Here is a 27,780-nt window from a genome sequence, read left to right on the forward strand (position 1 = left end):
GTATCACTGTATAAAAACACGTTTATATTATTACCTAAACTAACAATAATAAGTTAAATTGCTTGTTTTTAAATAAATCAATATATGAATTCCTTTAGTAATAACCCTTGAGACAAAGAGCTCTCCCTTGAAAAACCGTAACGATCAGAACAAAAAATAAAGGGTTTGTTTTTCTGGAATGTAAATTGTCTTCAAAAAGTCTACTACAAAAAAACCTCTCACTAACTCACAGACGGTTTACACACATGCCGTTTAACGTGTCCATACGCAGACAGAATAGCACCCTGCTTTTTAGAGCTGCAACTTTTTATCTGAGTTGTCTGTCGTCCATCAGTGTTCAGTGCTCTCGTTGTGCGTCCTGTAAAACTCTGGCCATGGTTTTGCGCAGGTGTTGAGGAAAAAAGGTGAATACTGCATGTGATGGTTGGTCAGAAGTCAACACAGATGCTTTTGAAGCTCGAGGTGAAATTCAAAGCAGTCTTCATCTGTTTCTTTTCCGAGGCTTCATTACACACACACACGTACACAGCCGAATGTGGTCCAGTCTAGTGCTGCTTGCTAAGGATGGTCTCTGTGGTTGTGGGTGGATTATTCTCCTCCGTGTCTGCAGTGGATAGCTGGTCTTTGGACATTTTCATACCCCGTGCTGTTCATCCAGACGGATGAAAAAGGGACTAAGAAAAGGCGAGCATACGGGGTTGGGGAGGGAAGATATACAGTACATGGTCGCTAGTGATCAATTTTCCATTCTCCCTGCCCTCGTAGTGCCAAAAGAGGGGCTAAGTGAAGCAGTGGTCTGGGGTAGATTGGGGGTGCTTTGCTACATCGGGGGAACAACCAGGCCCGTCATTGCTGGAGAGAAAAAAATATACAAAATCTATGATTCGACTCAGTCAGCTCTTGCATTATTCTACATCCAGCAACTGTTTTCTGTCTTGTTCAGTCAAAGCTTTCGAGTTAGTACAAGGGGTTAGACTGCATTCATAAGTTCAGACAGGGGGGTCAGATAGTGAGTTGGATGACTACCTCTGAAGCTGTTCCCCCCTGAGGCGGGGCAGGCAGGGGAGGGAGAGCCTTGGGGCCTGAGGACGGGAGCAAAAGCACTCTTCTGTTTAGCAGCAGACGGGAAGGAGGAGAAAGGCAAGAGAGAAGATGAGGAGCTGGAGCTTCCTGGTATAGTGGGGCTAGAGGGCATTACTGTGGAACAGAGAGCAACAGTCAACTTTAAGCCTGAAAGTCATAACACATCTGCTTTGTTAAGTTCATTAATGAACACTTGAAGATATTTAGAAAGTTTTTAAGATCTTACTGTAGGGAGAGCCAGTGGGGGAGGCACTGTTAAAACCAGGAGATCCAGGAACACCTAGACTAGTCATGGGAACTGTCCCATAGCCTCCAGTCATCCCTCCACTAGTGCCATAGGTTGACTGCTGGGGAGTTGAGGCTGACGGGTAACCCCTTGGAGACAAACTGCTCGAGTTGCGAATGTAACCTGGAGGGGCCGTGGAAAAGTTGGGTTACATTTGAGCTTTATTAGCTTCAAAATCAAACGTGAAGGATGACTTAAGGCTCAGTTTGCTCACCCTGGCTGCTCTGTCCTGGCTCTCCGATGCTCACACCCAACTGAGAGGGATAGGAGCCCAGGCCCATGACACTGCCGTGGGCTGGTGAGCTGGGCAGTGCCTGCAGCTGACTGTGAGGACGGGGAACACTGTAGAGCGCCTCGGCAATGTCAGCCGCTCGTTTCAGTAGCATGTCCTACAGGAGGGCAAATAAAATAGAGAGCAATGGGTCAGGCTCACAGACATATAATGCAGTTTGGCCAACATGTTATTGCTGTTAATTAATATATCTTTAGCTTGGCAGTAAACACAATATCTAATATCTAATTAATGTCTAAAACTGTGAATGTCTCCGCTACACCCAATTAGCCCATTAGCTACAAGTTTCATACGGTGTACCAACCGTGCAGCTGACAGTTTTCTGACTCATACTGGTGCCTTCATGAGTTTTCATTTCATGTGCAAACTGAGAATCAGCAGCTGAACAGCCACTTGACATCCACAATCTAAAATTGTACTTTTTTGCAATGTTTTTTAATCTTTTAGCTTTCTGAGTGCCACACCTCTTTGGAAGATGCAGTCGTTATAATGAAATGTTGGAAACCATCAGTCATTTACATTAGAAATTCAGTCTATAAATCAATGCTAATTGTTAATATGTAAAAAATACAAAATCACAGTCACATGTGTACATTATTCTGGGCTTCAATACAATATGTAAAGAAAATTTCCACCAAACCTGATTACTGTGTGGATTTCCATACAAAGCTTCCACAAGATCTGCTGCTCTTTTCAGGAGGATCTCCTGCAAAAAACAAAATAACAAAAACCAAATTGAATACAATAACCTCTTTATGACATGTGCACTGTGGTTTGAAAGATAATCGTAATATAGTAAGGTCATATATGTAGCTTTCACTCACCTTAGCTAGTTTCTCTGGGTCACCAGGGTGCCGAGGAATAACCTTCTGAAGACGCTGAAAGCCATAATCTATGGTTGGTTCATTAAGAGCTAAAAAAGGAAGGACAAAGTAAGTCAAAATCAGTCTCAGTTTAAAATTCTTGTGGATAACATGGACAAATAGAGCACAATGATGTGTCTACATACCTGTGTAGATAAAGCGCCCGGGTGCTCCTTTGCAGAATTGCTTAGATTTATAAGACAGTGTGACTTCCACAACCCCGGGAATGTGTCTCGGAGGTGTCTGGACACGGATAGCGTGTGGTGTGATCAGCTGGGGAACAAACACAGAAACTGTGTCACAAAATGATAAGAAATTCAACATGAGGACTCCAGCTAAACATTGGTTATTTATTTCTGCTCCTTGTAAAAAAAAAAGACTATATATAAAGATTGACAGAGACATATTATGTCAGTGAAGAAGAATTTGAATTGTTCTTCTTTGTAATGACCAGCGGGGGATGTTCAGGAGAACGATCCAGCTGAACAGAGGCCTAGGAAGCAACTTTAATTCTTCCTTCATTGATGAGGTCAATAATAAGGTTCCTTGTGCATCTGTGGTCACTATTGCTAGTTTCAGAGTATGCTTTAGGGAATGACTACTCACTTGCTTGTGATATCTGGATTTCAAAAATCAAGAGCATGGTAACAGCCAAAAAACCCAACTAAAGGCTCCAGAGCTGTAGACCCAGACCATGGTGTGTAAAAAAAATCAGTTCAAGGTTGGAAACAACCTGCATAAGCTTGTTTGAAACTACATACAAGGCCAGAAGTCCTGGTCACGAGCCATGCACATGACTTTTACTCATGGTCTGGAGCTCAAGTCAAGTGTAGCTGGACTATTTTTTAGTTCAGTTTTCAAAGTGAAACTGGCATTTGGCCAGGAAAAGACACACAAGTGGCAAATTTCAAGCCATCAAAAAGTGGACTACTATCATTAGCTTAACCTCTTAAGCCCCAACGCCCCCTGATACGGGGGCAAAAGGCAGGAGATCAGTTAGGCTTGGGGCTTAAGAGGTTAACTCTGTGACACCCTGGTGACATTTGTCATGCTATGACAGCTGCCACTGGCATTTAAAGAAATATCCTCACCACCGTGTCCTGTAAATGTTCAGGCTACTTCTACAGTGCACAGTCTAATTTTCAGTACACAATCTAATTTTGTGTAGGCTGCACCTGAGTAACTGAAATAATGTGATAAAGCATAAGTTTTCATTTTTAAATATCTACCACCATTAGTGTGATGTTATGAAGATGCTCTTACCTCGCTCCATACGAGCATGCTTCCAAACACCACTTGTAGCCCGTCAAAAAAGTTCTCCCCAATGACTATGACCATTGCACCACCGGTGGTCCAGCCCTCACTCGGACTGATGGCTTTGATACATGGGGTAGCTAAACAGAAGAGCAAAGCAAGATTCACTTCAGCGATTTCAATACAGGATGTTCAGCAGTTGAGAAAAGAAGATGTGCAACGGAAGTGGAGATCTGATGAAGACTGTTTTAAAGATGCTCTGTAGTTCAGGATTGTGCAAAACAAGTTCTAAGATAAAGTTACAAAAGCTAAAAGCATTAGTGCCTGAATATTTCAACTTAATTTTGTTTACGATGTGATTTTTATCCACAATGAACTCGAAGAGCACATTGGAAAGATATACAGTGTAGGTCAGCAGACACAGCAGCTCAAGCAATGGACGTTAAATGAAAGAGATAAAAACAAATCTCTATTAAAAAATAAATACGTTATGAAATGTATTTATGCACAGAACCGGAGTAAATGTTCTTGGTTACCTTTGACCACTGTTCAGATAAATAAGTTGTTCTTAGTTGAGATGTGATGTTGAAGATGGAGATCCGTTTCCAGGTCTACAACTGTAAACTTTGTTCTCAGGCTTACAATAAGATGGTCTCCACTTATATACGCATTTTCACTTTGTGGTTCTACAAAGCATTTTGAAGTGTGTTTCTCCTTCACTGTTTAGAGACTAACAGCACCGTAGCTGCAACACAAGGTGCTTGCCTGCCCTGTGAAACAGACTGGGTTTTGATAGTCTCGCATATGGAGCAGTAAGATATCAAACCACCAGCTCTGGGAGGAGTAATTTCACTTCATCACCTAAGCCTTGGTCACCCACATAGCACATTGTTTATTAGAGATGACAGCATTATCTTGAGTTGAATATTTTAGGACACATTGACAAGTATGGAATAAATGCTTTAATTAGTTCAGTTAATGACCTCAGCAGTTATGTTTGATATACCACGGTGATTATGATCGGACGTTATGCAACTCGAGTACCTGCTGTTCCCTTATGTTCTGTGGATGAGTGTGTCTTATGCTTCTTGTGAGTGATGCAGCAGACATGTAACACAGAAAAAAAAGGTACGGTAAATGAAGTGTGACGCGATGGCGTAATTGTCTTACCATATTCCATCGTATTCTCGACAGACTCGCCTGGCTCCAGTCTTCGAGCTCTTCTGCCATGTTTTGAGTTGTTGTGGACAAACATGTTGTCAGACACGGCTAGGACGTGACCGTCTACACTCACAGTGCTGCACAGGACCACCTGAAAGAGAGGAAAAGAGCCATGAGGAAGATACATGAGCGTCTATGACCCACTTAGACAGCATGCTGCGAGTCACAATCTCAGGTTACGACAGTAAAATCCCTGAGCAACGATTTGTTTTAGTGTACAGGTGATAGTCATATTTCTTAATAGGTAATGTGACATCCCCGGGATCTCCATAATATGTCTGCATTCTGGGGATGACACTGTTCCCGCAAGCCTCCACTCCCCCATCAGGTCTCCATATGGCCTCTCCTGCACTAACTTTTTGATTCATAGAGCATGCAGCAGGCTCATCGTTGTCTCCTCGTGATCCTTCAATGACAGCAAACATATGGACCAAATCTCCCATTTTAGCCAGCAGTTAAGGTAGTGGATGATATATTGTGACCCTAATTTGATTTTCTGGTCTCAGCATGTGTGTGTCCCTTCCCACATCATGAGGATGACATACAAATAATTAATGAGAAGACACTTTTCTCTTTGGAAAAATTATGAGTGTTGATGCTAATCCTGAGCGCAAAACTGAGTTTCCGCATGTTTATGAACATTTTTTGACAGTTAAAGGGAGAAGATCAATGAGAAAAGAATTTGAATAAACCATAATGTTTTTATTTTTATTTTTTTGTTTATTTTTTTTTAGATATGTCAGAAAAGATCAATCTTTTTACTCCCTTTGAAATAAACACATGGCAGTAATTTTACAGGTGAGGGAACACGAGGAGGGAAAAAAGGAGAAAAGGCATATGATCCATAGGTGGTGGAAAAAGAGGGGCAGCTATAGGAAAATAACTGTAAATTATCGATCTAGCGTCAGACTCCTGTCCAGCTCCGATCACCTTTTAACCCGGAGATGACAGTCTCCAAGTTCCTGCGTGCTCATAACTTCTCAGCGTGTGTCACCTCGCAGGGGATAAAGCAAAAATGGTGCAAGACAGCAGGACGAAGACAGGGAAGGGACAGGGGGTTTGCTGGGAGGAGGAGAATGCCAGACAGAGGCCGCTGCTGCTGAAAGACGGCAGAGGAAGTGAGGCGGGAGCGTCCCAAGTGACCACTTCCTGGGTCACGGAGCATGACCTCCTCCATCTGGAGCCAATCACTCAATTCTTGACAACTTCCTGAAACACCTCAACCTATTTCCTGCACTCCAGCACCCCCACGACCAAGCCCCCCTCCACATATCCAACTCCTTTCACTTGTCTTTCTGTCTTGCTGTCTTCTTATTGATTTTTAACTTTCACCTTTAACTCCCACCTTCGTGTTTTTCTCTGCATAACCTCTCCAAAGGAGGAGTTTAAGGTAAAAGTGTGACAAGAAAATTCAAAAACAAAATCCTCTATCTAAATTAGAAGACACGAGGTGACATTCTCATTAATCCAAAACCTTTTGTTTTTTAGTGCCACGTTCCCCACTTCCATGCAAGCACACACTCACACACTTGCTGGTTTCCCTCCGTGTACTTGTACCTGAAATCTCCTCATATCCCTTGGGTTTCCTGCTGTCTTCAGACAATTCTGGTTACATTTCAGGAAAAACTTCAAGAAAAACCTGCAAAGGTAAATACAAGGACACATGTTTGTATATTAGCAACAAAAAAAGCATCACACAAAAGAATCTTGATCACGTTTGTGATTATTTGCTACCCTGTAACAAACTGGCAGTCTAAGAAGACGCTAATTATTTTTCCGAGACAGGTCTTGTGTGTGTAAGGTTGTGCGGATGTGTGCGTCTCTGCTCTGTACACATCTGATTACTGTTCTGTCTTCAATCCCAGCTGTTTAGTTTAATAATAAAGTCAATGTTATTACACTTTAAATCAAGTAATGAGATTTTGAAGCACAGTCCAGTGAAACAGCCACGGTGTTTCAAAGTACACTGGAGACAGTGATGTATGCCAGGAGACTCAAGGGACCGTGGTATCCCACAATGCCGTATTTGAACCCCCACATGGGAATGGAGAGGGAAATGAAGTACAGACAACTATAGAGAAAGTGAAACGAGGAGGTGGGAAGATGGAAGGTAGCGATAGAGGCACAGGCACTAGTATGGACATGAATTTTGTTTTCAAGTATATGTGTCTCATTACGTATGTGAGTCTACTTCTGGGTGTGATAGACTGTGCAGACACAGAGTAGGTGAGAGAGAGAGAGAGAGAGAAAGAGGTGCTGATAGCCTCTGCTGCACCAAAGGAAACCTGAGAGAAAGGTGGAATAAATAGGAGAGAGGGAGACTGTGGAGAGAGACTCCAAATCCCAGGTGTACGCAGTTCGGCAACATAGCCCGCTGCCATGGCAACGCAGCTCTGCCGCAATCCCAAAGTCCCCATGCTGAGGCAAAGACAGCGGTGGGAAAGAAAAGGAAACAACAAGAACACATTCCATCACTGAAACCCAGCGCGGAGCCAGGAGAGAGACTTGGCGAGGTGAGAGGCAGGAAAGTATATAAAGAGGACAGGTGCAGACAGGGCTCAGGAGGTGGAGGACTTAAAGAGAGGACATGTGTTAAAATACAATAAAATAGGAATGAGCTTTGCGCTGATGCAGGATTGTGATGTAATTACGCTTCTTCACTTCACAGTAAACACATCTGCCACATCTCTGCCGTGTCTGTGAGAAACACACCCATTAGCACTCCAATAAAACAAAGAATAGCAAAGCAGAGAAAAATGTTGCACAAGGATGCAACGTATTTCTTTTGGGGGGTTTTTTAGTTTGGGGGGGGGGCTTCATGGGTAGCTCCAATCCCACCCACACTGTGTTTTCTGCAAGTATAAGTCATCTTAATGTAGAGCGGTTGTTTGGAGAGGAACTTCATATTGGCCCCATGGCCCTGAATCCTCCCATCGAATACTAATCTCTCCCTCATTCTGTCAGTTTTTACTCGCTATTCTTCCATCACTCGCTCCAACTTCCTCCCTTGCGAACAGGACCTGGCTTCTAACTCCATTCCAACAGTGTGTCCAATATTTCTTGATTTGAGCTATTTCGTCAGAGGACAATCAATATTGTTGTTGGCAGAGGGCGATTGCAATTTATCACTTAGATCTTAGGCCTCCAAACTCAAAGCTACGCTCAGTTTGGGGTGGAAACATGTAAAAGGGCACATCTGCAGGATTTTAACATACATGCAGCAGTACATGTATGTTAAAATCCTGCACAGGCAGAGTTTTAAAGTCTGGTTCTGGACTCTACAAGTGGACAATAATCAAAAGTGTCCCGTTTCATTTTACTGTGTCTACTGAAGGTGATACAGAACACATATTGATTATGTCCGGGCCAATGCTTCTTACACTGTGACTCATTTAAAGGAATATAGAAGCCTTATGCATTAACCATTACATCACAGGAATCACATTTCTGGTTCAGTAAGCAGGTCCATTGTATGCCTGTGGTTTGATAACACTGGTTTCCTCACACAATCCAGTCGTAATCACTCACTTGACTGACTGACATGATAAATTTCTGCTGTAGTGATGCATCAGATACCAAAATCACAACCTAATTCAAAGGCTGTCTACACCGATCTCAGGCTTTGTGCACTTTCTGAGGGTTCTTGACCTTGTTTGTTGACTTCTTCTCATCATTCCTTGTTTGTATGACACCGGATGCCTCACACATGCACGCTCACAACCACACATCCGCATGCATGCATACATGCACACTCTAATACACTGACACACACCCCTCTGCTCCCCTCCCAAAAACCCATTGAGTCAACTTTTCACCCCCCCCAGTTCGGACGCACACAGCTGCAAATGCTGAAATTAAAGCGAGACATTGACGCATATATTAGCATGCATTAGCCGCTTCCCCCTGCCCACTTAACATGCAAATCTCCCAGCCCCGTCGCCTCGCACCTTCTGCCACACATTCATTTGCTGAATTATAATTAGACTAATCTTGCATAATTAATAAGAAGTCGAGGACCCTCTGTTTTTATCCCCTCCTCTATTGTGGTTGCAAAAGTTTAATATTGCTGTTGTTTGTTTTTGTTTTGGTAATGTAATACACCCACACACCTCCCCGTGCACACAGAAGAGACGAAGAGAACACGCTAAGAATTGGAGGTGATCCTCATGTCACAGGGAAATTGCAGAGAAAGGCTATTTTCAAAGAACTCCACCAGAGTTATCGTGTTTATATTTAATAGCTGCCTTGTTACACATCCACAGATTATACTGCTCCATAAAGCAGGTGGAAAAGAGAGATCCTGTTTTTATTAAAACACTGTCAAGTGGGTAACACAGTGCAAATAAAACTAATGGGAGGTATGAAACAATTTTTAAACTGTCTGCCTCAATAAATATTTGTTTTAACGACTGACAATTGAAGAAGAACTGCAGACTATAAGATAAAGCATTATTGGTAATCTTGTAAAAATGTATTTTAAAAATAAAACTTCTTAGATTAAGATTGCTGTTCCACATTAGTGGCAAATTTCACCCTACAGCATGCTGCAGTCAGCTATGAGAATCAAGTTTTATCTTCTGCAGCGTCTTCCCTCCACAGACACGCTTAAAACAGGAAACACAAACAAAACATAGAACCAAGTCTTAAACTTTGGGATCATTTTACACTAGAGCGCCACAGGGAGTGTGTTTTTTTCTTTTCTGTCTTCACTTCTAAATCTCTGTCAAGGCCTCCAGTCCCTTTGTCTACATCTGCGTCAGTTCCCAAGACTAAACACAGACCTCGCAGCATGAGGTGGGCATCCCAGGAGTGACAACTTGCTTTGCTAAAACTAGATCAGTGACCAAACTCCAAGTCGTGACACTAAAAACAATAAAAGAGTAACAGTTTTTTTTTAACACGTTTTCATTCTTTACTATGCTTGGTTTCACATTCCTCAGTCGATTTTAGCATCTGTTACACATGTAAGCATTGCCCTGCTTTACACATGGCCTTAATCATCCAGTGAGCACCTAAGCACCAAAGGACTTAACAAAAATTTTCATAGGCATTCATCAGCACTAATCACTGTTGACATAAACTGCCTTTTCACATAGTCGTAAAACACATCACCCACTATGCTCGCTGTAAATGAACTTTTACTGGTTGCAGTGGCTCTTCAAGCAATCTGATTCAAGCGTGGCTTTAATGAAGAGTTCAAATTAGCCAGGAGCACAGAAAACACTCCGACTCTCACTTTCCTGGGGTTGGCTTTAGTTTTCTAATTTTGGGTCAGTGCAGCAAAAGTGACAAATTTATGCTTTAATCCAAATATACGAGAGGAGAAAACTTAAAGCAAACTATGGGGAGGGGGTGACTGTCATCATTTTTGCTCAGCAAAAGTGGGATCCCTGCTGCTTGGTGAGAGGCGAAAAGTGGAGACGGAAAAAGAGACGCTCTTCTTCATCATCTTAATAAATGTAATTTTTGACCCAGTCTGTAATCCCTAATATTCAAACTAAAAAAGGCTGCAAAATGCAAAAAAGATGAAGAGGCGGACGCGGAGGAAGAGAGGAAGAATGTCGACGTCCTGTATGCAGGGCCATCACTCATCAGACATCCCCTCCATCACCTCCCCACCGCCACCCTGAAAAAACAAAACAGTGTCCTGACATCGTGGTGGAGGGGAGCTGAAAGGCGGGTGGGGAGGAGGGGAGGAAAATTAGGAAACCAGATGTGAAGCATTAAAACATACTGACATGCTGAGGGCCTTCCTCTGCCACACTCACACACTGAGAACACTAACTCGTACAGCAGGCTAAGATACATGCACGCATGCATGTGTATGTCTCACACACACACAGGCCATAAAACAACACACACGTACACATGCACACACAAAGACAAATACTGACTTGAAAGCAGCCATGTGTGCACAATCAATCATGCAGAATTATCCACATTAGAAAAAGTGATGCCTAAAAAACAAATGCCTAAAAAATGTAAGCATGCTAGCTGATTTTTAATAAAACACGCGTGAAATGGGCCAAAACACGCTGCAGCTCATGGCTAGGAATGAAGATTTGGATAAATTAGGGAGGATGTAACAATTTTTCACTGTAAGACAAAAATCTACAGATGGGTCATCATGCATCACTGTATGGACATGCATCCAATTAGGACATATATTTTGGCTGAGAAATGGCTGGGGGAGCTTTGTTTTCCTTCATGAGCATAGTAGATGTGTATGTGTCAGTGGGGAAGAGTAATAAATACCCCTGGACCAGGGTCCCCTGGCAGACTGGGAGCTAGACTGGTCACCAGGGTTAACACCCGGGGCACCTGACCTCTGACATTGCTAATGGGGCACAGAAAACCCTCCACGAACTGATACCCCCTCTGTCGCATACCACCACAGGACCTTTCACACCAGTCGTCCCCAGTCCGCTCCCCTCCTCCTCCTAAAAACATACAGGGATATCTGTGGCATCACCTTCACTGCCCTTTCACCAGCAAATGCCACACAAATTCCCTACAGCTTGAGCATCTCTTTCATTTTCTTTTTTTCGGGATACTTTTTAAACATATATGCAGTCGTCATCATCATCATTAAAAAAAAATAAAGCTTGACCCTCATCTGTTTCCACAAGTTAAATACAGATGAAGGCTTTATCTACTAAATGGATTGTCACTGTAGGACCCTGATCTCATTTGACAGCAGTATTTATCCTGTGTGAGCTGGGAAGATTATCCTCCATTGGCCAACTTACTCATGTAAAATAAAACAGTGTGAATATACCACACATCAACTTAATGCTGTGTGTTTTATTTATCCGTTCTTATCCCTACCTCAGGTAATTACACATCACTAGAATTATTTTGCTGCTATAAAACACAGATTTTATTCAGGCTTCTTCTTTTGGCTGTTTGTGTGAAGACAAAATGCAGGACTAAGAAGTTGGGCTTCAAAAAGGAACATGCTAACTTTCATCAGATACACCTTAAAGCAGACAGCGAGCACATGGATGAACTCAGCTCTTTATAAATTTGACTGGTGGATTGGCTGTGTCCCTTTTGGCCTCCTCTCCATTGCCTCCCGGGCTGGCTTCACCCCTGCAACCCCAGCCCAGACCTACCCCGCCTCTAAACTTGAGAACTGTGACAAAGCCAAACATTTTAACCACTGGTGCTGATTTATAGAGCTGGGTAGCGCTGTAAAACCTTTAGGCTTGCCACTGAAAAAGTGACTGTGGCATTCTGGAGCTGGGAGCTTAAGAGGGCTGCGAGGAGGAAAGTGGAATGATGGGAAGGGTACTCAAGAGGCACTTGAGAGGTTTCTCTTGGGTGTAAAAAGTGTTTTACTGCATAACCTCTCACCAGCTGCTAAATGTGCATTTCAACAATTTAAAATGAATTAATGTGTTAGTCTCTCGAGCTTAGCCAAAAGCATAGCATAGAGACCATCCACATGGGACTGCGGTCAGCCTGCCAAATAGATAGATATGGATAGATATTCAGAGTCTAGAGAGCATGAATTCACAACCAGGACAGGGAATAGAAGTCCCATCAGTGGCCTGACCTCTCCCAGCATGCTTGGCGTGTCCTGAGGGACGAGGATTCAAAATATACTCTCACAACTGTCAGATGGAGACACGTAGCACCTTCTTCAACTGAATAGATTTCAAATATGCCAGAAGGTCATCCACGACGCACCAAAATCTAATCTTACCTTTTCAATACCCTTTCAATCAATCAGCAGCTAATAAGATTTACCAATAACGTGTATAAAGCTTGGCCCAAAAGAACAATGAAGCTGGGATGGATGCCACTGAGAGGGAGAGGAGAGGAAAGAGAAGCAACAACAGAAGGAGAAGAGATGTCTTCTTAATTAGCCAGTAATGATAAGATCTGACAAACAACATCTGTTTCCAGAAAGAGAGAGAAGGGAGGGTGGGGGGGTGTAAAGAGGGAGAGGGAAGAAGAGGGCGAGAGAGCGGGATGGGAAGCAGCACGAGAGAGAGAGAAACTGCTGAGAAACCTGTGAAGCCTAGACAACAGGGACCTGCTTGTAAGAAAGTAAAGGGGGAGCGGAGGGGATGTGTTTGGGAGGGAACGCTGTGTAGCGTGACACAATGGAGAAAGGAGGATGAGAAGTATAGCAGAAGTGAGAGAAAGACAGACAGGGGAGAGAAATCTGACAGGGTTGAGGGAGTCGAAAAGCCAGGACGACTATGACAGACAGGAGAAGGAAAACAGATCAAAAGGAGAGAAAATGAGGAAGATAGACAGACGCAGAGAAAGTGAGCTGGATAATGGTGCTGAAGGGAGAGAGGAGGAACGTGCGAAGAGATGGGAATGGAATCACTCAGAGGTTTCAAGGTGCTGTAATTTACTGTCCATGGCTAATACACAACAAATGTGTGGGAGCCGTGGACTGCGAGAGGAGAAGGGGAGCAGAGTGGTTGGGGGGCCAGGAGGGTGGAGGCTTTAGGGAGGGCATGCAGACTGTTGGGGCTCTCAGCATGCCTGCTGGGAGCCTGTCAGCAGTCACATCACCCCTTGCCCTCAGCCCTGACAGATTCATCAGGACCATCCCACACCCTGCTGCATGTATCCAAAAGATTGCAGCGACAATTGTTAAACTGCTTTTTCCATTTTTAATTCACATTTCCTGTCAGACTTTTATTTGTTAATGTTATGTTCGATCCAGCAATCATCCCCACATCAGACAAGCCACCGAGTTCTCATGAGATCTCGTGAAAACGCTTCAAAAGCTTCAGGCTTTTAGCTCACTCTCTATACTTTTAAGCCCATTTTGGTTCTTTGCTCGCTGTTTGTTGCAAGACAGTTAAAAAAAAATTGTGTATTGCACACGGTCAATAGAAAGTGTGGGTTATTTTCTTATTTGTAACTAAAATCAATCATGAGGTCAGCAAAAAAAAAACATAAGAAAAAACTTAACTAAATCAAACTAAATCTCAAGGGGAACATAACCTGGGTATAGCCATGACTATCGGATATGATGTAACATCTGAAATAGCACAAAGACAGCAAATTGTGACAGTTAACAAATTATTAAAGATTATTATTAAAGATAATGTGCAGTATCTACATTGTGCTCTACACATTAAATTTGCTTGAGAATGGCTAATAACGGTCACACCAAAGATTTTCTTATTAAGATGGAAACACACCATGGACTTGCCTTCAGTGGGAAGGTTCTCTGCAGCAATCCTGCACTCATATGCTCCATGCTACTCCATGCTTGATTTTTTTCAAGCAGCTTTGATAAATGTACTGAAGTTCTTACGAATGAAAAGCTATTGTATAAGAACTGTGTCTATACACAGAGTCTTTGCCTGTCTGTTTCCTTCATGGACCGCAGGAAGTATAACTTTTGCCTGTGATACTTAATCAAATTTTTTATTTTTTTTTAAATCCTGCAGAAGTGTAAATATTAGTGTTTGGAAATGCTTTCAAAAAGTGAGCGTCAGGGATTTCAGAGAAATCTAACTCCTAAGAAAAATAAGAGTCTTTCCAGATCCCAGATAAATAGACAAACAAAAAAACAAGGTGGCCTGTGGGGCCGGCTTAGCACCAGGGGGCATTGTTAAGTCATTAGTGAAATTTAAGCCTTTAACCACAACCAAACCCAGTCACCCCCAGCAGCAGTGTCCAGCCAAAGAAAACAGCCCCTGTTACTAAATACCACTGCTAACTGGCCTTTGACTCCAGCAACCCCCCCAACACACACACAAACACACACAAAAGATTCTAGATTCTTATGAAAGTCCAGTGCAGGAATGCTTGTTCGCTTGCTCATGATCTGAAGTGCTGCTAAATCACTGTAATTTGCCCACTTGTGATCCTTTAAGCGTCCCTGCTTAATCCCTTCACTGCTCAACCAAAGGTGAACCTTATTAGTGGCTAGACAAATGGGAGGGTTTTCCCCAGCATCCCACCCCTCCCCGAAATTCACATTCATAAATATCCCCCCCCCCCCCCCCCCCCCCCCCCCCCCACACACAGTTCATCCATTGGTAGTTCGATCCCATTTCCTGTCACAACATCTCTCCGTTGCTGTCTGTTTCCTACTGCCCCCTGTGTAGGCTCTCAAAGAAAACAAACCAGGCCTACTTCTTGTGGCAGAGTTCAAGCCACAACAGCCAAATGCTGGCCGTATCAGAGCAAAGGTGACCAAACACAAACTCGGCCCATAACCTTCCACTCATTATACACTTCCTGTGCATGCTGGAGTCCCGGGTATTTCCAGGTCACATGACACCAAAATGTAGAGAGCTTGAGACTTACCAAAGGTCCCTGAACTCATTTTCAGCGGTCTTAACTCTGAGTGTGGCTCTTACTGTTTGATGCGGTGCCTGTCAGAGAATTTGATATTCTAGACATTGCATCGTCTCTCCCTGTCTGTCTTTGTGTCATTCTCCTGCTTGCATTGCCCCAAGGGAGGAGCCATCCCCACAGTCCTGTGCCAGCTGCTCAGTGGTCCAGCCTGCGTGCCGCTCTGCTGTGTGAGGCGTTGTGCACTAGAGCCTCAGGGCTCTGTCGCCACGCTGCCTGGACCCCTGCATGAGGGGTTTGCTGACAGAGGGTCTGGAGGGACTGGACAGTACCAGCTCACCAGGGAGAGTCCTGTGACAGCGGACTGAGGGGGGCAGACTTTGTCTCTGAACATGCATGTGTGACAGACAGGTAATTTATGCAAAGATAATAATGGCTGCTGTATCCGTAACTAAGAGCGCACACATGCTTCTCTATGACATGTTCAGTTTCTTTAGTGTATTCAACAGCAGCTTTAAAGCCAAGTCTGCACACATTGAAAATGTTAGATTTTGAGGCTCACCTGTAGCTGGACTGCCACTTACTGTCATAGAAACTGACAGCTTAAACACCTCAGCCAGCTACAGCTGCACTCAGAGTATGTGAAGGTGTATTTGTCTCAGTTTGCAACAACTTCACCACCATCATCTTCAACTCTTTTCCAGTCAAAGGATCAAATAAAAGTAACTGAGAGATCCAACTTTGAAGCCATGTAGCTATGATATTATGATCTTAGCGCTGATTGCTCGGGTTCAGGATGGCGCGTATGAACACACTTTGAGATATTTGACTGGACTTCAATAATTTCTTGGCAAAAAGATCTGTGACTTCACAATAAAAATGTGAAACTGAGTTGTGCTTTCCAAAGCGTGTGGGTTCAGACACTACGTGCACCATTTCCAGCTTTGGACCAAACCTCAAAAAACTCATCCTAAAATAATATGAGAGGAAAAAGGTAAAGACAGCATACAAGTGTACACAGAGTGAATTATGAGTTTTAATTAAGTACAGTAAAAGGCAAATCTAATACTGGATGCATGAGAAACGGTTTCCTAAAATGACATTCTTGTCTCACACATAAAACTCTCAAGCGTGTATATGACGACCTAACGGGGCGAGTTGGCGGTAGAATTTGAGTATGCATCTGGGAAAGGGAAGGAATTCGACCTCTGACACAGTCCAAAAAATGTTGCTGCATTTATTCTTTGGCTGATAGTTTAATGTTCTTTTCCCAAAGACTTGTAGTTTCTATTTTCTTTTCGGTTGAAGAATGAGGAGGCCAATATTCCCCATCATTAGTAGGACAAGGAGTAACTTTATGTGACCTGCTGTGAAATCAGGTAGGCAGCACAGAGGGAAGTAGTCTGCATCATCATGGGTTTTTAAAGAAAATATGACAGGCAGGCACACGCAGGTGGAAAGACTAACATCAAAACAGATGGTCACACTGTCTGTCTAATACACCACAATGGCAGGGAGCAGGTATTTACATACAGCAACAGATATTTGAATAGTTTATTGTCAAACTTTCCAGACAGCGTCGAGCCATAAAAAACAATAAAAATGACAGAGTTTAACAGCTCACAAGCACCGCAGAAGCGAGATATCCAAATGTGACATAAGATTTATACCAGCATTAAGAACTGCTCACTAATAACTGCAATAATGCACATTGACCTGAGGAAATTTGTAACTGAGATGAAACTAAACCAATTTTCTGTATATTGATCAGAAAGGAAACCCTGCACGCACTCAATGAAAACAAACCTGTGGTACATGCACACAACTAGAACCAAGACTACAAACAGATCAATACAACCCACAACCTAAGATTAAGAATAATGGATCGTTCTCGGAGCTAAGCTCAAATAAAGTCATTTCTCGAGACTCATATACTATAGTTTTAATAAATAAAAGAATAAAATAAACTCTAAATGCATCCTTCTGAAAAACAAAAAATCTGGGTTTAAGCTGCTGCTGATGAAAGTGTGCACAAGTATGTAACAGTCCTTGTGAGCTCATTTTCAGTGTGGGGGAGGGAACAGGCATATTGACAACATTGGAAAATTCCTATTGATTATTCGTCTTTTCTCTGAGCACCGGCTTGTTAAAAAAGGGCCCTCTTGGAAACACGATCAATTAGTGAGATAGTGCTTACCATTGATCACCCCAGTGCCCCTCACAAGACTCCTGCCTTACAATGGATCCCTCTACACACTCTATATGACCAACTATTGATCTCAGCTTCTTAGCCAAATATAAAAGCACACACCCAGAGCTGCCCCCCCAACAAATCCCATTCAACCCACACAGCCTAATACTAATACTGACATCTGCTTGTCTCCATTGTAAACCCCACAGCTCACTCATAAAGACTGAGGCCCAGAACCAATATAGTTTCTCTGAGGTCAGAGATCAGTTTTGCAATAATACCACCATTAACAGATCTGCCTGGGTTGAGATTGAGAATGAGCTAAATTTCAAACAGTGAAAGCAATCATCCAAAAATAAAGAAATAAAAATAAAAGAAATACCAGTATTTGAATTTTGACCTGAAAGCACTCAATAATTTTCTGTTTTGCTTAATAAATGACCTTAAAAATGACCTGTCAAAATAATCAACCACCAGTTTCTGAAAAAAGATTCATTCTCGCATGTTTATTAAAACAAGCGAAATGAAAGAAAAGAAATGTAATGTAATAAATACATTGATTGCATGAGCTTGAAGAATTACATTTATAGTAATGAGCCCAGAGGCATTGATCCACCTTCCTATTGAACAATCCACTCATCTAACCAATCAGAAAACAAGTCAGGCCATCAGTCAAGGATAAGTGACATCCTGCAAACAGAGATGTCACATTAGGACTGCGAGTATAACAGTTCACCTATGCAGCTGCAAAACTAGCAGACACAGCAGGCACTGGGGCGTTAGATAATTCGCCCCCAAAAGCAACTCGAGTCATCTCTTTGTCAACTCCTGCCCTTGCCCTCTTCATCCCTCCACCCTCTGTCCTTTCACCCCTCCCAGTGGATCAGCTGTGATCTCCTCTCTCTCCCCTTTCACTCAGATCAGGATTAGAAAGAAGGGAAGGTGGAGGGAGCTGCAGCAGTAGCAGCAGTAGCAGCAGCAGCAGGAGAAGGGGGAGAGAAAACTGAAACAATATGGAAAGGAGATTAGAAAAGAGGGGGTTTGGGCCGTTTGGGGAATTGCAAACTCCCTTGTGCTTGGGTAGGTGTCCTAATGACACTGCCTAATTATGGCAAAATTAGACAGGCTAAAGGGAGGGTGGAGGGGGGTGTTGGTGAAGGAGATGGTAATGTGACGGAGAAAAGAAAGAGGAGCACGGGAATTAAGCAATAGGGAGTTAAAATAGTAAGCATGTGAGAGCAAAAGGGCGAGAGGGGTGTGCAGAAGCACAGATACAAACTGGGGCAGGTGGAAAGGGAGCAATGCACTGAGGGTGCGAGGAGAAGGAGAAAAGAAGGAAGGAAAAGGGTAGAAAGCAGTGGTGGTGGAAGGGAGTGGGCCCCAGCACACTGCATGTTAATTGGAGAACAGGTGTTAGGGCTGGGAGCAGGAGGCTGATTACTGGAGCCACAGAAACTGACTGTCTCCTCCACACACACACACAGAAGTGCACACACATACACAAATGCGCATAGGCTTCAGACACACACACACACATGAATAATTTAAGACCCAAGCAAGGACTAGGGGAAAAGGTCAGTGTAGGGGTCAAAGAGACACACAGACAATCGTACATAGATCCATATACATACATAAATAAACATCCCCACAAGCATGAAAATATACATTCGTTTGCGTGCATGCAAACGATGCATATGTGTTATAAACTTCCTCCTAGTTGAGCATACATACATTGAGCATATGGAGAAAAGTAAGGACACCTCTGATTGGGCAAAGCAGTATTCCACCAGCTTAGCAGAAATTAACTGGCTTCTAATAGGTGGGTCCCTGAGGAGGGGATTTTGTAGGCTAGTCGAGAGGGAGAAGCCCCCATCAGGACAGGATATGGCCAGTGTGATTAGAGAGTACAGTAGGTCAATGATTTAATTTAAATCAATCCTCAGAGCTGCACATCAGCCTGCACACACACACACACAGAAAGCCACAAAGAAATATAGACTGTTTTTGTGTTGTTTTTCCTCACCAGAAAATCACCAATCTACTTAAAAAGCAAATTTCAAAGCAGTTTAGCCATGTTAGGAGGAAGTATAAAAAGGGTGCGGAGGGAGCGATTGTGAGAATAATGTTCTAGAGTAAATGGGAAAAGCAGCTGCTCCAAGGTATTCTGGGAAAATTCATACAACAACAACAACCCGATTTTTCCGTTATATGAAAACTATCTTCATCTGAGATCCTCTGAGACACACTGTCAACAGCCAGCCGGCTTGAACTGAGGAGGGGAAAGAAAAGGGTCCTTGATATATGTGAAGTGAGTGCTTTCTAGACAGACAATTGCAGGGAAGGAGAGAAGGAAGGAGAGGGCAACGGAGGGAGTGAGGGAGAGAGAGGTGATGAAGGTTGCCCCATGACATCACACAGTAGGTATTTCACATACGGTCTGCTTATGAGTATCAATCACGCTGGTTAATGCCAGGCAGACAGTGTGGGACCTCCAAAAGCCCTTTAGACGTGAAGACTCTCACACACGCTGATTACAGGGGTGGTCATCTCCCTTTAAGCCTGATAACTGGCCCTCGGGGTGAACATTAAGTACATATGTGAGCCCGTCTGGTGGTGTGAATGATCCACATGCTTCTGATAAAAGTAAATCTGTGCTTTTGTCAGGTCTCAGGTGCAAATGAGTGACCAAAGTGAAACAGATCCCAGCAAGCTGGAAGATAGATCAGCCGATAAACAGAAAGCCGCAGACAGAAAGACACATGGGAGACAGACACGGGCGCTTTTCACTGGATGTTACCGCCTGTTTGCAGTGATGTGGTGTAAATTGCCCCGGAGAAACAATGAACATACTTCCCATGGAGAAGAAGAACAAGATTGACATGTGATGCATACACGCACAGTTAGGTATTATGTCTTAAATGAACAGAGAGCATATGTAAGCTTCTTCTACAGTTGGTGCAGAGGGGACTGTTGTGAGAGTTTAGATAGTATAGATAGGTGATGGTTTGAGGTGATGGACACTGTGTGGGACATGCTTGGATTTTATTACCTGTCAATGATGACTGGATCGGACGGCGTCTCATTTCGATTGCCACAACTTTTCTTCTCACAGCAGCGACTGAGTGGGCGGTTAAAGAAACAGGAAAGTGGAAAAAGTTAGCGTAGTGGGAAAAAAAAAAAAAAACCCATCAACAACAACAAATTAAACAGGAGGAGCCACCATTTTTCTCTGACCCATCCACATCCATAGACCCCGGCTGCTCTGCCCCACAGTGGGCCGTGATCCAGGAACACACAAAAGCAGCATGGGAGGGGTGGGGAAGAATGGACAAAAGAATAAAAGAGGAAGAAAAGGTACAACAACACACCCTACAAACAGTGAGGGACCATTGAAAAAGTGAAAAGCCAGCTAGGCAATCTGTCACATTGATTTTGAAATCAAACTCAACCCCCACGCAGCTTTACTGCGCACGCACACCGTCCCATAACATCCTACCATTCGTCAGCGGTCTTGTCCGAGGAGCCTGCTGGCCGACCAGTCCCCCTCAACAACCCCTCCCAAAGCCCCCAACTCCCCTTCACTGCATAACAAAAGTGCCCCCACCCCTAACCATCTGCCACCCCTACACCTCGCCTTACCCCTCTCGTGTCCCAGCTTGGCCCTGCCCTGCCCCCCCTCCGCCCCCCTGTCAGACGGCCTCACTCCCCAGCTGTGACGCTTGCCCTCTGCCTCTTCGGCTCTGTTATTAGCCAGCTGTGAGTCACATTCGGGCATCTGCTGGCTACACAATGGCAAAGCTCACTCTGCTTCAGCCCTCCTCCTGATATTCCAGTCCCCCTAGCCTTCTTCCTGTGGCCCTCACATCCTATAGGTCAAGGCCCACTTCCAGACACTCTTAAAGTTCTTCTACATCCACAAAAAAAACAGCTACCTAAGCCACGACCAGCCTTCTTAAACTCGCTCTGCTTCCGAAGTTGCTCTTTGGCACTGGCTGCACCACCGCACTTGTCATCCAGTGCCGATGAAGTTCATGCATGTCTAAACATAATTTTTATTTCCATGAGCCAAAAGCAGATTGATCCCCTAAAGTGTTTGCTGCTGTCAGTTGATTTCTGACTGCAAAAACCACAGGCCCGAGAGAGTGGAGCGCTCCAAGACGGAACGGGAGCTTAACCAGGGACATGCTGCCTCACAGCAGACAGCAGCGGTGGGTTACAACTGTAACAAGGATGATGATGGACAACCTAGACTTACAGTTCAATAACAGGGTAATTTTTTAAAAAGTACAGCCCCAAGCATCACCACAAAACCCATTTAAAGCTGACTGAGACAAAACAAAGTGAAAGAGTGTAATGGATACAAGTACTTGACATTTGTAGGTGCAGGTTAGTGTGTGTGTGTGTGTGTGTGTGTGTGTGTGTGTGTGTGTGTGTGTGTGTGTGTGTGTGTGTGTGTGTGTGTGTGTGTGTGTGTGTGACACTCACCTGCACATAACCTCGTGTGTGAGCAGAACTCGACACATTTCTGGATTCTTGTTTTGTCCCTCATACGATATGGGCTGAGAGGAAGAAGCAAGGGGCAAAGGGTCAGACTGAGTTTCATGTAAAAGTAAATTAACTGCTGTTTCTTAAAACTCTAAGAGGAATCCCATTCAAGGGAAAACTTTAGGAAAGTTTAACAACCTGTTTAGTGACGGAGTCGATAAGTCGTGCATAAAGATCCTGCTCAGTGCGAACCCCTGCAGGAAAAAAAAAGAAGATGTCACTTTTTATAAAGTGTTTCAAGCATGAGAACAATTCTGTTACACTGAAATAATTGTCATTCTTTAGTTGGATGTAAGCTGCGGGTAGAGGCTACTGAAGCTTGAAAGAGACATTTCTATTGTGCTGGAAACCTCCAAAGAAGAGATGCTCATTTTAAATTAATTGCAAAACATAACCGATCTGTCACATTAAGCACTTAAACTCTCTTACCTCTCCTAACCACTCAGCGATAAATCTCTGTGGATTCTCAAAATAAGATGGAAAGATTTATGATAGAATTTTTTTTCCACAGTATCTGGATAGGCTCTAAGAAAAAAAAGCATTGAACTCTGTCCAGCCAACATGGAGGAACAAGATTGGCATGCAGTTCAAATTTCCTCTCTGATGGTTTCTGAGGGGATTGAGTTATTTGATGTTTGATGATTATTACTCATATTCGACTCTAAGGCCACAATTTATAACCAGAATCTCACGGCTTGTCAAGCTGTTCCTTTTATGGTTGTTCCTGTGTGAAGCTATGACTGGCAGGAGACATTCTGCTGCGTTCGAACGGGAGCTGATCGGCTTATTAAAGAGTTTAAATGAAGAAACAAACGGGTTGTTTCTTTTTTAAAACATTTCTTCTTACTTGCATGTAATCAGGTGTGTCTCTTTAAAACTTTGCCTCAGGAGAAGGAGACAACACGCACTGAACTACTCCCTCAGAGGAGACCACGCTGCCTGTGAATTTTTTCATGGAGAGTTTGGAAAGTATTGCCTTTAAAATGTGCTCCTTTCATCAAAGTCTCGATTGAGATGCCTTTGATAACGCTTGGGGGAAGGGGATGAGAGGAAGTGCTTTTAGTGTACTTGTATGTATGCGTGTGTATCAGCGGGTTGCTCTGGAACGCGTCTTTTATCTTCTCTCCCATGGGTGCCACTGCGACAGACTTGGGGCAGCAGTGGCTCATGGGAACCAAATTTCTGTGTATCCCCCCTGATCTGCTGTGGAAGCACCATGGGGGAAGTGGAAAGAGGAATCGAGGAGCTGAGGAGGTGTTGGGATGGGGAGGCAGCGTGCACCTCATTTCCCTATACATGGGTCCATAAGTAACAGCTTGAAAAGCTGAACAGTAAATTGTATAAATCTAGTGATAAGAGCTAGAGGGGAAATTAATGGGTAAGTCAAGAGCAGAGCTGTGTCAGGTTTGTCCAATTTTTGCTCATCTTTGAACCTACTCACCATTGCTGTAGAGAAGCTGCAGCTTGTAGTGAGTACCGTTGTTGGTCTTTTCTCCCGTCTGCTCCTTGCAAAAAGAGAGGCAGGCGTACAGACAAACGCAGAGAATACAGTTAGGCTCGCTGGGGTACAGATAAGCACAGCTGGGCATCAGTAAACAGGGTTAAGCACAGTGAGTCTTGCCTAATCCTGCAGCTCGCCCTTCCCATGGAGCAGCATCGAGATCAGAGAGTTGTAGGCTCAAAGCTCATTTGGGACCCTGTGTTGTGCTCATAAGCTGAGCACTTAACCTTGAGTCGGATAGTCTTTGTAGAGGTTGAACTGTCATCTCTGATACAAATGCCTAAAAAACCCCTCGGATCAAATGCAGTGGTCCTCGCTGCAGTGAGGTAGCAGGCATGGCTATATGCACTTGTGTGTGTGAGGGCAAAGTGTGTTCCAGCGAGTGGAAAGTACTGCGTGTGAGACTGAGCAGCAGTCGACCTTGACAGAAAAACTTCCTTTCTGCTATCCCTCCTTACACCCCCCTGCCCTACACTCTCCGCTAGCCTCTCACTTCTTCCTTCTTCCCCCCCCCCCCTTCTGTGTTCTCCCTCTTCCTTTCTCTTTCTCTACCTCCACTGGTCTTTCTAAGTGGTCTCAGAGGAATGCTCTCTGGTCCAATAACCCAGGAGGCTGGCATCGCAGAGATGAGCGCGAGAAAGGAGGCGAGAGAACAAGAAGGTTGGGGGAGTGGAGAAACTGGGAAATGGAGACAGTTGCAAGGAGAGGAGAGGAAACGGGGTGGAAATTAAGATGCATGAAGATAAGATGAAAAAGCTCCAAACTTAATATGAGAACACACCTGGAGATAGATGGATGCCCAGCTTCATAACTTTTGTAAATATACACAGAGGGATGTTTACTTCACCATAGCATCACTCTACCTCTGCGCAATTACAAAGCAAAAACAGATGCCAGGGTAACCATGCAGAAAATGAACCTCTCCACTGCCGTCATATTAGTCTATGGTCTGTGTGGCACAAAGGGGAGCACGCCAACAGCTTCGGCCCCGGCATCAGGATTGCTGCCTGCCTCACTTCGAAGCTCCAAAAACCCAAAAGTATGCTAGAACTTTAGTTGTTAGGATAGACTCCCCTTGTCTTTTCCACAGAGTGCAGTGGTTGCCAGAAGTTCAGGAGATTTGTGCCCCCTCACCACAAGGCAAAAACATCCATTAACACTGGGCATAAGGCTTTACTCCAGGCATATCTCAAACTCTTTCTGTCTTTCTCTCCATGCTGCACCCTTCTTTATTTTGGTGTTGTCCAACTTGAGGAATCCCCCCACCCCATACAGCAGTATTTAGAGTATGGGAGAGAGGCATGAAGGAAAAGGAGACTTTGATGATTAGTTCACTGTATAACTTAACAGGAGCGAGCATAATTTGCATTTTAAAAAAGTAGTGATGTCCTCCTAATGAGGCAAGCTGCTAATTAGTCATTAGATATTCTTTTTCAATCCCACATCATCAGCTCATTGGGGGTAAAGCTTGTGTAAACATGTAGCCGTCAGCTGTTCGATATGCTTGGCTTTACCAAGGATGGGGGAAATTAAGCTGAGCACCTGGTTACGGCTGAAATACTGTATATTACAAATACATGTGGATAATCTCTAATGTCGTGCGATTTTGATTAAACACGTTAAATATTAAAACTCGATGTAGAATTGACATCTCTAAGCTTTCGGGAACAGTCACACACCTTTTCGTGCTCCACAAAGTCCACAAACGCAGTCCTCTCCACTTCCACAGGTTGGCCGTGTCTGTCGTAGAGCGCCAGGACAAAGTGGAAGAAGTTGGACTTGCGGAGATTTGAGGGCGGCTGCTTCTCGAAATGAGCTCTCGACAGGGCCACTCCACTTAGGACACAACCGGAAGAGACAGTCAGCTCACGCTTATCACACTGAATATTATCATACTTTATTTAATTAAACACATTTATAGCATCAAATAGAAATACTTGTTTTCCTTTTATTAAATGACAATTAACAAGCTTTCTATTATTATTATTATTATTATTATTATTATTATTATTGTTATTATTATTATTAACAACAACAACAACAGTAATAATAATAATAATAATAATAATAATAATAATATGGACAAAGAAACACAGCAAGCATGCTAACAAACTAAACTAAAACACTTTTCTCTATTTGCAATAAATCTTGAAAGTTAAATTAAAATAGATTAAATTTACTATAGCTTTAATTAATTAAAACATTAAAATATTAAAAGCATATTTATCATCGTGCATTTTTTTTCTTCAAAGTCTTTCTTTGATCCATACATTAATTGTAGATTATTAGCATAAGCCAAACAAATAAAATAACTAAACTGATGGATAATTTTGCATACATTTGACCCTTCAAGGAGAACCAAATATGGACTAGAAAAAAATACAGAAAAAACGTCATTATAAGCCAAACTTACTCAAACTTTTTTTCTTTTCTTTTAACTTGAAAATTGAAAAGTGTCGACGTCTTGTTTAAGTGAAAATTGTGTCGATGGCGGAGCATCATAGTTAAAATATACATTAGGACACTGAGTGTTTAATTAACGCGGATTAAAGATTTGGACACGTGAAACGCTTGTTTGAATTCATCTTAATAAAAAAAAGAGACTGTTATGAATCTGCGGGCTGGTTCAGAGCAGGTTTGACTGTTTGTTAAATTTTTCTGTAATTTTACTTTTGTCTGAAAAAGACCTCAAATCACACTCGAGTGCACTTTAGATTTTGTCTTGACAACTTCAGTTTTTGTTTCTAGTTGAACAAAATAAGTGTCGATTAAAAAACAAACAGCCATCTGCTTAAAAAATCACTAAAATACTTTAAAAAATGAATAAATAATCCTGATAACTGTTTTCTATTTGCTCTATTAAAATATGCGCGCTGCGCTGTTTAGCATGTTGCCAACTTTTCATCTTGAAAATGATTCTGCTTTCTTCATGACTGACATTGAAGTACAATACGGTTTGTGTGTTGTAAATATATTTATATATATATATTAATTAATACATGTGTGCAGAAGCTGACTGAACATCTACGGTAAGTAGAAGAAAGAGCCAACACTGGAAAATCTGTCATTTCTGTTTTTAAAAAAATCAGAGCTGTAAAGTTTGTGGCAGGTGACGATGAAGTTGCCTTTAAGCTGAAGCTAAAGCTGCTCTGGGAAAAATATGTATTTCGTTTTAGTCACAAACAGCTTTAACAGTGATCTCCGCTCCTGTGAACGAAAACTAATGACGTTATTAAATGCCTCTTGCCTTTATGTACAAATAAATAATTGTTAGCTGTTTTGCATTTGGGGCAAGTTTCATTATCATTTCAAGCATTATGAAAAATGTTTGTTGTTATTTTTTTCGTCACTTTTAAGGAAGTTTTTACGAGTTTGGGGGCAGTGAGTTTTATAGGGGACTGGTGTCATATTTTGCAACAAGTAGTTTGCAGCTCTTTTCTCAAAGGTTGCCTCTTCTAATGTTCGACCTTATAATAATAATAATAATAATAATAATAATAATAATAATAATAATAATAATAATAATAATAATAATAATAATAATAATAATAATGTCTCCATCATGAGCAGTCAAACAAGCATGGGCGTATCAGATGAGAGGATGGTGAGAACCTAAAGTCAGCAGATCAGCTGAGTTTGTTCTGTACCTTTGCGCTGCGACGTTCGCATCCACAACCCCAACATTGCGCACCCACGACCGGACTGGATCCATCTCCTCTCCAAGACCTCTTTCTTTTAATCCGCTCACTTCACGAATCAGATGTTCCTGGATTCCAAACATTTACACCCTGCTCCGATCGGCTGGTAACACTTTCTTGAAGCAGTTGAAAAAAACACTGAGCTAGGCAGCTAAAGCACTTTGGCACACAAGAAAAGGTCCACTTCAACGCGCTGCGCTCCTCCAAAGCGCCACAAACGAACTGAGCATTTACAGAGCTTTGTAGGGGGAAAGAAGTAACCGACGCTGTGTGATGTTTCAGGGGCGTCTCATTAAAAATCCGAAAGGACTTTCTTTTATGGTTCAAATGATGAAAGTAAATATATCCTTCCACTGATGTGAAGCATTCTCCAAGCGCACATCTCCACCGTCAGTCCGAACGGGCTCTGTGCGTTCAGCTCCGCAGATATCCGGGAGCGAGTCTCGAAATATTCTTTAAAGTATGAGTGTGCAGAAAGTCTTCCTTTGTCACAGGGCCAAATCGAATCAAACCAGTTGATCCGAGGGCCAGGAAGCTTGTAGCGAACGACTGTGTTGAAGCATGAATG

The 27,780-nt window shown here is 42.9% G+C and overlaps 1 protein-coding gene across 1 annotated transcript; it reads right to left on the reverse strand.

Moving 5' to 3' along the window:
• Positions 1-689: 689 nt before the first annotated feature.
• On the reverse strand, positions 690-27,564 carry ebf2 (EBF transcription factor 2). Its single transcript, XM_085368286.1, has 16 exons — positions 27,162-27,564; positions 25,194-25,350; positions 23,455-23,512; positions 22,152-22,207; positions 21,954-22,027; positions 20,518-20,586; positions 6,557-6,638; positions 4,949-5,090; positions 3,788-3,918; positions 2,671-2,797; positions 2,486-2,574; positions 2,302-2,367; positions 1,584-1,758; positions 1,310-1,492; positions 1,027-1,197; positions 690-852 (listed from the first exon to the last, which is right to left on the reverse strand). The coding sequence occupies exons 1-16, from the start codon at positions 27,293-27,295 to the stop codon at positions 821-823; spliced, it is 1,746 nt and encodes a 581-aa protein (XP_085224412.1). The 5' UTR covers positions 27,296-27,564; the 3' UTR covers positions 690-820.
• Positions 27,565-27,780: the final 216 nt, after the last annotated feature.

This window comes from Diplotaxodon limnothrissa, linkage group LG12 (assembly GCF_057381915.1).
Source record: "Diplotaxodon limnothrissa isolate DT_005_m linkage group LG12, D_limnothrissa_male_GT1.1, whole genome shotgun sequence".
Classification (NCBI taxonomy): Eukaryota; Metazoa; Chordata; class Actinopteri; order Cichliformes; family Cichlidae; genus Diplotaxodon; species Diplotaxodon limnothrissa.